Genomic DNA, 12,049 nt, shown 5'->3' with positions numbered 1-12,049 from the left:
TGATTTTTTTTTTTCATTTTATATTGCTTCTAAGCATAGACTTCTAATCCTTTTCAGAGAACTCACAAACAGTTCAATATAATTTCCTTGAGGACTTATTATATAAATTTTTATTTTTATTTAAAATTATTGAAGCCAACTATGATTTATTGTGATTTGTTGTGAAATAAGTGTAAAATTTTTACTCAGAAAAACTACAAATACTATATATTAGAGTGATTCTCAGCTCTCTTGATCATTTCATGATTATACTCTTCCTAATACAAGCAAAATAAAACCTATGCTATTCATGGTTTTGACATATCTCTTCATATGTGGTTGACCTACATTTCTTTAACACTGTGAGTTTAGCTGGGCGTGGTGGCGCACGCCTTTAATCCCAGCACTCGGGAGGCAGAGGCAGGCGGATCGCTCTGAGTTCGAGGCCAGCCTGGTCTACAAAGTGAGTTCAGGATGGCCAAGGCTACACAGAGAGACCCTGTCTCGAAAAACAAAACAAAAACAAACAAACAAACACTGTGAGTTAGTTTCTTTTATGTTTTCCCCTCTTCAGTACTCTTAATGAGCTACGGAATATTTAAGATCACCAATTCTACAGTAATTCCAACTTACATTGCACTAAATATCCAAACTAATAAATAGAATCGGTGTTCTTAATTTTACCATATATGAATATTACTTTCTATTGATCAGTACTTCATAACATTCTTTGCTCCTAGGACTGCTCCCATGTTCATTTATTCATTCATGCATTCATCTATCCACTCTTCCTCTCCTTTTCTCCCCTCATTTTATCTCCCTCTCCCACTCTCTCTCACCTTTCACCCTCTCCCTCCGACCCCCATGTCCTCGGACCACGGGCCTCCAACAGTAGTCAAGCCACATGTTTCTCTGTGTATATGTGTGACTTACAGAAAGAGTATTAAAAATTAAGGATTTGCATTTATTCTTTTGTTAAATTTTATTTACTTAGAATTCAAAAAAATGTAAATGATGTAAAAACACGTACAAATGCACACAATTTGTAAATGTGACATACCAGGTGGTGGTGATATGATACAGTTGCCTACAAATTTATTTTCAGCAAGCTCTCCTTTTATGTCATTCTTCTTAAATAAGGTCTCAAAGTGAAGATGAAGGGAGATTTCTGGAAAAACAAAATAAATTATCTTTGTTAAATACCACTTTCCATAGCCTAATACTAATTATGTTTCCTTTTGCTAACCAGCACATAAGCTAGAAAATAAAAAGTTTACACAATAAGAACTTTAAGTAGAAGTATCAGAATATTTTCCAAAGAAGGTTGGTGACCATGTTTACAAAGTTACTATTTAAAAAAAAAAAACAAAGTTACTAATTAGGTATACTTAATCCACTCTTAGACCTTCCTTCAGTGTGTAAGTAGAGTAGTCACTATAAATGTAACAGCTTTCAGATGAATGGACACAAATGCACCCAAAAGATCCTCACAGAACATTTAAAATAATGAAAATGCTATGTTTATATGGTGCTAGTCGTTACACAGGGAAACACTGCTATAAGCAAAATACATGGCTCTATTGAGTTTCACATTCTTTTACATAATGGGTACTAAGTGAAACTACTTGCATAAGGACTAACATCCACCAAGAAGCTGTGTTGTTCCTTCAGACAGAGATTAAGGAAACGCAGTTGTAAATGCTGATATATTTTATACTCAAAGAAAAGTCAAGTTACAATCAAGGTGTGCTTTATATTTAATTGCATTAATTGACTGTAAGAGGGGTGGGTTTACACACGTGCCACAACACAGGCATGTGGAAGGCACAGGATGCCCTCATGGATGTCAGTTTTTCCTTCTGTCACTTGGGTCCCAAGGATTGAACTAGGGTGGTCAGGCTTGTGGTAAATGAGTTTTACCTCTTTATTAATTGAACCATCTCAATGAGATAGCCTAGCAAATATGGACACTCTCCAAGCATGACTACATGGCGGAAGGAGAGGCCTGACCCAGATAACTGATTTCTGACCTGTATATAACATGGCAAGCTAACAACTATAACACACACACACGTAAAGATTATGTAGAATGTGAAAAGAAAATCACTTTTAAAAGCATGATTAACAAACACCTATACTGAGAAGCACTTTTAGAGAACATTTAGTTTCACCTATTGAATATTTTCCAGCAATAGGCAAATTAGTCATGATCTCATACATCTAGACAAAAGACATGTCTGGATTTTAGGCAGTGAGGTGAATGGGTTTCTTTTGAGGTGTGCTTTATTTAGTTGTTGGTGCTTTTGAGACAGGATCTCACTGTATAGCCCTGGCTCACTTGGAGCTCACTATATGGGTCAGGTTAGCCTCAAACTCACAGAAATTTGTCTACATCTGTCTCCTCAGTTCTGAGATTAAAGGGGTACATCACCTTGCCTGGTTCAAAGGATATACTTTAATGCCAAGTCCATGTGTAAATAGAAAAAAATATACTTTAAAATGTCTAAGTATCAAGGAATTCTACAAAAACATGAGAAATGAAATGGGAAAATAACTGTGCTTTTAAAATGCTGTTTAAATTTTTCAAGATTTTGTTTTCCAGTTACCTAAGCAACCTTGTTTCTCTAAAGACTCATCACTGCTCTAACAAGAATGCCATTGTTCTACCACTGTGAATGGTGGGCACAGGACATAATTGCAGAAGACCCTGTTTCCTGTGTACCTCCCTAAAGTATCTTGTGGACTTTTAGCAAAGTATTTTATTTGTTTATATTTGTATAAAGTTTATATTTATATATGGTATTAGAGCTAGAATACAAGAACGATAATGGGTTATTTCTACTTATATTGGCTACTAGCTAGTATCCAATATAGAGTAGGTATTAAGATTTTTGTCAAGTGCAAGCAGCTTTAACTTGTAGGTAAAGAAGCTGATCTTACTAGACTAGGATGTCTTAGATTTGGAGGATCTATCTCATCCTTCAAAGTCACATCAAGAGAGAATCAGATTAGTTAATAATAAAGCAACCTAATAAGGGGTATTAGGAGTGTGAGTCTGGTGATGAATTGACTCAACTCCTGGCTCCATTGTTCATTCACTGAATGATCTTGTAATAGCTACCTCTCCAAGCTTAGTATGTGCGTGTGTAAGGGAAAGGACAACACAATGCTCTCATAGGGTTAAGAGGACTAAACAACAGATCCAATATCCTTGGCACACATAAATAGTTCCAAGGCTACCTAATAACGTCTCATCTTAACAATCTCCCTTCTCCAAAAGCAAACTCAAAACATTTTTAAGACATTGCCTGTACTTATAAGATTGTATTTCATTACTTAATTTTTATGAGGTAGCTTACCTGATGGCAATGACAAAACAGGATGAAAAGAGGAATCTAGTTTTGAAACATGTTCTCCTAACAGCTGAGACTTGGAACTCTGTTCCCAGTTGCCCCAACTTAAAGGTGATCCCATGTAAGGTATCTGTGTGGTGTTTAAAAATGCTTCTTTTGAAGGTAACGTCTGCAAGAAAAAAATGTGAAGGCTTCACTTTCTGCTGTAAGACTTGACCAAGACAGTTGAAGTTATAATTCATATATATCTGGATGACACCAGAACCAAGTCCTGGCTTAGTAAGTCACCTTGATATGATATAGAATGAGAGAAATTAATGCATTTGCCATCTATCTGGAGAGGTGTGACTAGCCTCTTCTGGATCTTTTCAAGTAAAGAGCAATACTAATGAAAATAAGTTTTTCTGCCACCATAGGAAGACATACTAAAAAAAGGGGGGAGGGCGAAAAAGTGCATGTCTCTTCTAACTTTGGTTATATTCAATTTCTTTTAAAAATTCTTTATATAAGCTAAATTCCTTCTATAAAAGCTTTACACATCTGCAGCTGTAGAGATGGCTCAGCAGCTAATAGCACTTGTTACTTTCCCAGAGGACCTAAGTTAGGTTCCCAGCACCCACATCAGGCAGATCAATCACAGCCACCTCTAACTCTGACTCCAAAGGAACTGACATCCTCTTTTAGCTTCCTTGGGCACCTGCATGCATGTTGCCCAAATACACATATATTTAAAATCATATGTTAAAACCTTCACGTTTTTGTCAGATGTTTTTAGTTAACTTTTTTATTGTTTCCATTATAAAAGATTTAACTTTTTGGGATTTTTACTGTATATGAGTGTTTTGCTTGCATGTTGAGTATCTGGTTCCTATGTAGGCCAGAAGAGGGTGACAAATACTCAAAACTGGAGTTGTGTAGGGCTGTGTGCTGCCATGTCTATGTTGGGGACGGAACTCAGGTCCTCTTCAAGAATAAGTACTCCTAATTGCTGAGCAATATCTCCAGGCCTCTTGAAGTTATTTTAAAATGAAATTACCCATTATGTACTAAGCGTATCCCCACAACTATGCCCAACTTTCTCATTCTGCCAATGTCTTTATGGTTTCATTTTGTCTTCAGCAGGAAATAGAAATCCAAGTATATTGTCCATATGTAATAATAATTTGAATTTTCCAGTTACTTCTAAAATCTTTGAAATGCTAGTTAGCCATGCAGAAATGCTCTCAGTTTCATTAATAGATAGAAAACTGACCAAAGGAGATTTCTTGTTTTGCAAGTGATTTTAACAGGAATGACATTAATTTATTAAAATTTCAAATGACGTGTGTGGGGTTGGAGAGATAGCTCAATAGCTAAAGAAAATCCTTGCCATGCAAGGATAAGAATCTGACTGTACCCAGCACCCATGAAAACTCCAGTGGTGGCAGCATGCACCCGCCAACCTAGTGCTAGGAGTGGAGACAAGAGGATCTTGGAGGCTCAGTGGTCACCTAGTTTAACCAATTGATGAGTTCTAGTTTCATTAGCACACCCTGCCTGAAAAGATAAAGTAAGACTCCCAACCCACGTGATCTGAAAACTTCCAGACCCATGTCTTCCTTCTTTTTGTATGTGAAGGCCACCTCTCCTACAAAAGTGTTGCTATCACCTTTCAAAGACTGCTCTCTAACAGCAAATGGAGACCATCACAACTGTACCCAGTGCAGAAATCAACAGAGCTTTATTGGCTGTCCAGTGCAGAGTAGTCAGCCTTGAAACCTCATGCACATAACGTGTGTTTAATGAATATAATAAAAAAAAGACAGTATCACCTTGAGAGCGGGAGGGGGCACTGGTCAAGTTTAAGGGAGGATAGTTGGGAAAGGGTGGAAAGAAAGTGATATAAAACTATGTAAATATGTGCACATGGTGGTATGCGCCTGTAATCCCATCACTCTGTGAGGCAGAGGCAGGTGGATCTCTTGAGTTGGAGGCCAGCCTGGTCTACAAAGCAAGTCCAAGACAGACTAAGCTACACAGAGAAACACTGTCTCCAAAAAGAAAGAAAGAAAGAAAAACAAGCTATTTAAATTAAAAAGAAATAAGGTGGTGAGGAAGGCACTGATCTCCACATTTACATGTACACACCCACAAACATACAGATATACCTCCACACATAAAAACTAACCTTTCAAGATAATGTAGGTTGTAGGAGGATTTTGGTGTACTGTTTACCAGGATGTATTCCGTTTGCCAAAATAACTTTTAATAGTGATTTTTTTTTTTTCTGAGCCTATTGAAATCACTACATTTCCCCATCAACATCTTCATAAAGGTCAAGTCAAACTTTGGATTGTTGTGAAGAGTCTTAGTGAGAGTTATCAAATTTACTTTTTCAAGGACCCAGCAATTGGTTTTGTTGATTTCATATATGTTTGGTTTATATTCTACTGATCCCTGCCTATCTTTAGGTTGCTTTAATTTGTTCTTTTACCTTTTTATTCCTGTTTGTTTGTGTGTGGTATACAAGGAAACACATGTTTATATCTGTGTGCGCTTCTGTGTGTACTTGCACTCACTATGTGCATATCTGAAGAGGCCAGAGGTTGATGGCAAGTTATCTTTTCCTGTTGCCCTCCACTTTACTGTTTATTTTTGAGACTGTATTATTTAACCTGATGCTCTCCAGCAAGACCCAAGCTGCTCTTCTTTCTTCTCCCAGCATGTACCATCATGCCTGGCTTTTCATGTGGGCGTGGGAGATCTGAACTTGGGTCCTCATGCTTGAAGAGCAAGCACCTTACTGCCTGAGCACCTCATTTACTTGTGTGTGTGTGTGTGTGTGTGTGTGTGTGTGTGTTCCTATAGACTCTGAGATTCCTATTGACTTTTTCAATATAATATAAATGATTCTTTCACTTTTCTCATAAAACTGTAGGATATCAAAATACATAATGCTATTTATTCTTTTTCTTGCTGTATAACACTGTTAGAAAAATTTTCTCCAAAAAGTTTTTATATGAAAAATTTATACATTTTAATTTAAAAGGTATTTTTATAGACATAAAATTCTATGCTGACTTTTTGTCTTAGGATCTTAAGAAACTTAGATTCTTCTCACTTCCCTTGTTTCTGCCAAGTAGTTAGCCCTGGACTCAAGACCACCAGTGATCTCATCTCGAAGTAAAATATTTTCTGTCTTCATTTGTTTTGTTTTTAAAACAGGTTTTTTCATAATGTGTGTCCTTAGTCGCTTTGAGCTGCTTTAACTAAGTAATGTAAACTAGATGGATTGTAAATAATAGAAAGTTCCAGAGGCAGGAAAGTCTTAAATGACAGTGTTGACAGATTCTTTCTATGTCTATTGATGGCCTACTTTCTTCTTCATAGGTGTATTTTTACCTGGAATGTCACATAGCAGATGTGGGGTGGTAGCTCTGTGCAATTCACTCAACAAGGAACTATTTTCATTCTTGGGGGCTCTACTCATTATCTACCCTCTTCTGAAAGGCCCTAGCTATAAATACCACATGGAAAGTGAAATTTATATATGTGAGCTTGGGAGACACATTCTATGGAATCCCATATGGCTCTCTGGGAAATTTTATGTCTTGATCACTTGCAAAATACACCCCTTCTCTCTCCCAATGTTTTACCTCACTCCAAGTGTTGACTCAGAAGCCCAGCATCTCATCTACATATGTACAGTAAGTACAAGTAAGATTTAAGATTCAGTTCACCCTTTAGTAAACTCCTCTCCAGCTGTGAACCCAGCACATTATATACTTCAAAAATAAACAGTGAGAGAGGAACAGGACATATTCTCATCTATCTGCCCAGAAGAAGAAAATATTTATGCTGAAACAATCCATTTTAAAATATAAGAAACAACAAAACACCCTGAAAGAGCTGGGTTTTTTTTTGTTTTTTTGTTTTCTTTTAAAAAGAACAGACAGACAAAATAGAATTTTGTGCTTATTGCTGGGAGATCTAAAAAGTAAAAATATGTATGCCTAGAAATCTCTTGGTCAGTACTACTAGCTAAGTGATCCTAATTAGCACTTTAAATGATTATCCAAATCAACAATTTATACACTTTCAAGTGTGAATTGAACATTCACATGGAATGTTCTTACACTGAATCATAAAACAAATCTCAGTAAATTTAAAAGGCCTGACTGGAGGGCAGGAGAGATGATGGCTCTGCAGTTAAGAGCACTTGCTGTTCACATAGAGGACCTGGCTTTGGCTTATCTCCTAGCACTGACTTGGTGATTCACAGTCATCCATGACTTCAGTTTAAGGAATCAGACACCCTCTTCTAACTGAATGCACATGGTACACACAGATGTAGGCAAACCACTCGTGTACATTTAAAAAAAAAAATCTAAAGGCCTGACTGAAATCACACAGAATGTGTTTTTTAAATCACAAGAAAATATTAAGATAATACTATGATATTTGGGAATTCTAAGATTTAAAGACAATCACAAGAAGTCAGAACATAAAAAGAATCTAGAAAAAGAAAAGGAATTAAGCCTTAAATAGGCAATAGGAGCCATGCTAATCTGATACTCCCGTTAGACTGGCATATACCAGATTGTTAGAACACTCAGGTAGCTAGAATATTTCTGATGGCGATGTAAAATACTGCTAAAAACGATGACACAAAAGAAGATGTACAAGACTACATTCGCAGCTTTTATTAATGTAGTACCAAGTCAGCAGCAGCCCAATGGCCAACAGCAGATAAATTATGATAGTCACATAATGTAAAGTTGTTGCTTTATGATCTTTTCCCTCCTTAGTCCCTGTTTTCTTTCAAGCCTCTTAAAATCATTTCATTGTATTTTACCTCAGGTGCTTTATTTTATTCATCATTACAGAACACACTGTAAAACTGAAATATTCAAATCTCTATATATGGAATTGTCCTATCCTCATTCTAATTATATTGTCTATACTGGAGCCATTACCAAGTACATCCTACTTACTGTAAGTCACAGCACTCATTCACCACCTTCCTTCCCTTTTTAAATGTGCACTAAGCTATTCATAAATTTTTGTCATTATATATCAGTAAGTCACTGAATTTCAAAAATATCTTGCTAAGTTTTATTGAGATTACCTTCAATTTAGATGATAAAATCTGTTATTTAGGAAGATATTTTACATACTACATAAAAACTATCATGTTTCTATAGAAAAGTTATGTGATCTTAGACGATTTACAGCCTCCTTTTGGGGACATACCTTGCTTTTCAAAAATATGTATTTAAATGGTTCTTATGTGGTAAATGTTTTAGTTCTAATAATTTGTTGATGCAATATACTTCCTATAGAATTCATATCATATTCATCATAACTTAGTTTCACTCCTAAGGTCAGAGCAATTGTTCGTTCAGAAATTCCACTGTCATCTAGCACCTAAAGGAGCAGTTTCCATGGTGGTGCCATTCTGATCCACTATAAACCAGGTGTTGTTCTGATAACTTTGCTTTCTCTTTAGAAGCTTTACTATCTTATATTTATTCATAAAGTTCATGAGAATCTGTTTAGGTATGGGTTGTTAACTTACTTTAGTTGAAATACTAAATAGTTAATGGATTTGTTCAAATATATATATACACATTTTCTCTCATGTCAGAAATATATGCTTTTTGTGTTCTAGGTAGTTCTCTTGGCCTTATATTGCCACCCATGTAAAGACAGATAATCCCAGCAATATTTTAATTTTTAAAGATGCAATTTTGTTTATGATTGTTTGTTACAACAATCTGTTCTAGAAGTTAACCTAACTCCTTCCACTAAGGTCAGCTTTAGGTTCTTGGTCTTTTCTTTCTTTTCTCCAGAAACCTCTATCTCCTCATTTCTCATTTTCATTCTATTGTTTTCCAAGAAACGGTATTCATTAACATTTACATCTTGTCCTTTCCCCAACTGAGTGTAAGCTCTACGAAGGTGGGAACCCGTCTATCTTCTTCACTACAGTATCTCCAATGTCTAAGCTGTGTGGCATGAGGTAGGTAATGTTTCTTACTAGAAGAGAGGAGAAGGAAGGGAAGGATATATCAAGCACATTACTGTAAAAATCCAAATATTGCACTGATTACATGAGTGCCTGTTTTCGTAATAGAAGTCCTGCTTGAATGATGCTGCATAATGAATTTTGCAAAATGAATTCAGCAGTACCATAATTGTAAATACAGAACTTTTTTCCATTTCTTCTCTTCTTAAACTTTCCTTTATCATATTAAATCAGTCAAGACTAGTCATTCATTCCACAAAATGTTTCTTTGTATCAAGTCTTTTTCCTTGCAACCCACGTCTTTATTGCATCCATCTGTTCTAATAGTTACTTGTTCCTCTAGTGTCTCCCTATTGCAAACTGACCTTTTCAAAGGCACTGTAGTAATTACTCAAAATTAGGACTCATGACACTTCACTTCCCCCAAACAAAGCTACTCAGTGATTCCCCAGCATTACTCTTGTTTGTTGGATCTGTATCATCCTCACTCACACTTGATGAATACTTACATGGCAGTCATTGGGTTGTATACCCTTCTAATGTTATTTAGTCTCAATGCAACTCTTTAAGGTATCCAAACTGTCTTTCCTCTTTGATTTCTTAATCTGGATCACCTATGTTTTCCAAAGCAGACCCCATTTGGAAAGTTACTTAATGAGAATGGACATAAATTCCTTCCATTCTTTTAAGTACACATTTTTGCTGCAACCCCTTATGAAAAGATTTCTCTTTCTATAAGACTGAAGAGATGGCTTAGCAATTAGGAGTACTTTCTACTCTTCTGGTTTTAGTTAACAGTAATCATGTCAGGTGACTTATAAGCTTCTGTCACCCCAGGCCTGACTCTGCTGGCTTCTATAGGGCCCTGCATTCATGTATACACACCTACACCTAGTTAAGTGAAAATAAATATAAAGACTTTCTTTAAAAGATTTGTTTCTAAACAAACAAAAATTATTTGTTTCTATGTCCTCTTGACTCTGGGGATGGCCTGTGATTTGTTCTGGCCTACAGAATGCAGTGGAAATTATATTTGTGGTTTGTATCTCCCTTCATATCTGTTGTCTTGGGGACATTGTTCTTAGGTGACATGAAAGGAAACCATTTTAACTCATGGAATTGAAGCAGCCGTTAGTACTATTTTCCAGAAGAATGAGTGAGGCTAGCTTCTTACAGAGTGGCACAGCAGTACCCATAAGAAATACAACAGGCTTGAAGAGCAGCTCTTAAGTATGATGATCCAAGCTGGCGTTCTGTTCTCAGTGCTACCAAAATAGACAGCTAGGATTTCCGTCCAGTGTGTTTTCCAGAACACATGTGGAATGACCAAAATGTGCCACTCTCCTCTAGGAAATGACTTTCAATTCTTAGTAAAATTTGATACCATCCAGACTGATCCACAATTATATAAGACATATTTTCTCACAGAAATAATTGTGTACATGTAGTAAACAGAATTTCTCTAACTCAAATTCATTGGAATGTAGAACTGTTCAATGAGGCATTCCTTTATCATGATTACTTTTTAATATCTAAAGAAGCTACTCTTTATGGAGTAATAAGTGATGACAAAGAGGAGGCTGAGGAAGAGCTGGTTTCTTAGTATCTGACTACTGTTAATTAACTGATACTTTTCACTTCCTTTTCTTTATTTAATCAGACACCTTATATGCTGGAACTAACCTGTTTCCTATATCAATATCATTCATTATTTTTTCCTGTAGAATATTCTGTTCTCAAAGTACAGGAAATTATCCTCAGTTTTATTTGGGTTGAAACTTATTTTGAGTGTCTTATTTCTCGAACAGAAATTTAAATCTATGTAAAATCATATCACTTTGAACTAAAAAAAAAAAAAGATTTATTTATTAATATATACAGTGCTCTGCCTGTATTTACACCGGCACACCAGAAGAGGGCACCATACCTCATTATAGATGGTTGTGAGCCACCATGTTGTTGCTGGGAATTGAACTCAAGACTTCTGGAAGAGTAGACAGTGCTCTTAACCTCTGAGCCATCTCTCCAGCCCTACTTTGAATTTTCTCTATTTTTTTTTACCATAGGATGAACATACCTGTACATATTTTAGATATTATCCCTTTTCCTGTTTATTTTTTACTTAAGCATTTTTATTTTAGTTAAAACATAAAGTGCCATTTAATCATATAAACAAAGTATATAAACCTAAGCATTTCACACTTTAGAAAGGAAATGAAAACATTACAATTAGAAGTTTTAGTATATTATTAAACTATAGTTTGTGCTACTGGATCATTTTTTACTAAAGCACCAGCACATAATTGGATATGCTATGAAGTAGCATTGATGAGATGTTCTACTGAATACCTTAGAAACACTACCATTTTGTCACAAAGGGTTATTAATGACTTTGGCTGAAAAAATACTGAAAAGGGGTGGTTCTGCCTACTTTTTATATGTTAAAATAGTCAATCTTAGCCTGGCGTGGTGGTGTATGTCTTTAATCCCAGCACTCAGGAGACAGAGGCAGGTGGATCTCTGTGAGCTAGAGGCTAGCCTGGTCTATAAAGAGAGTTCCAGGACAGCCAGGGCTATAACATACACAAACCCTGTCTCAAAAAAAAAACAAAACAAAACAAAAAGATTAACTTTAAGCTTTACTCCAATTTTTAAATGTTAGGTGTACTGGAACTGGTTTTGTTTTTTAAAATAACTTAGCTTGTGGATT

General features: G+C 35.8%; 1 protein-coding gene and 1 long non-coding RNA gene across 2 annotated transcripts in view; one reads left to right on the top strand and one right to left on the bottom strand.

Annotated features, from left to right (window-relative positions):
* Positions 1-12,049, bottom strand: part of Kansl1l (KAT8 regulatory NSL complex subunit 1 like) — an 88,482-nt gene that overhangs the window by 16,491 nt on the left and 59,942 nt on the right. The window contains exons 7-8 of the mRNA XM_051154161.1: positions 3,339-3,501; positions 1,040-1,147 (exon numbers count right to left, since the gene is read on the bottom strand). Coding sequence (XP_051010118.1) covers positions 1,040-1,147; positions 3,339-3,501 — 271 coding nt within the window. The remainder of the gene's footprint in view (positions 1-1,039; positions 1,148-3,338; positions 3,502-12,049) is intronic.
* LOC127196459 (uncharacterized) overlaps positions 1-12,049 on the top strand; it is a 54,051-nt gene that overhangs the window by 10,327 nt on the left and 31,675 nt on the right. The gene's annotated exons all lie outside the window — the stretch shown is intronic.

The sequence above is a fragment of the Acomys russatus genome, chromosome 12 (assembly GCF_903995435.1).
Source record: "Acomys russatus chromosome 12, mAcoRus1.1, whole genome shotgun sequence".
NCBI lineage: Eukaryota > Metazoa > Chordata > Mammalia > Rodentia > Muridae > Acomys > Acomys russatus.
Note: the sequence above shows the minus strand (reverse complement) of the source record. Positions and strands in the feature narration are given on the sequence as shown.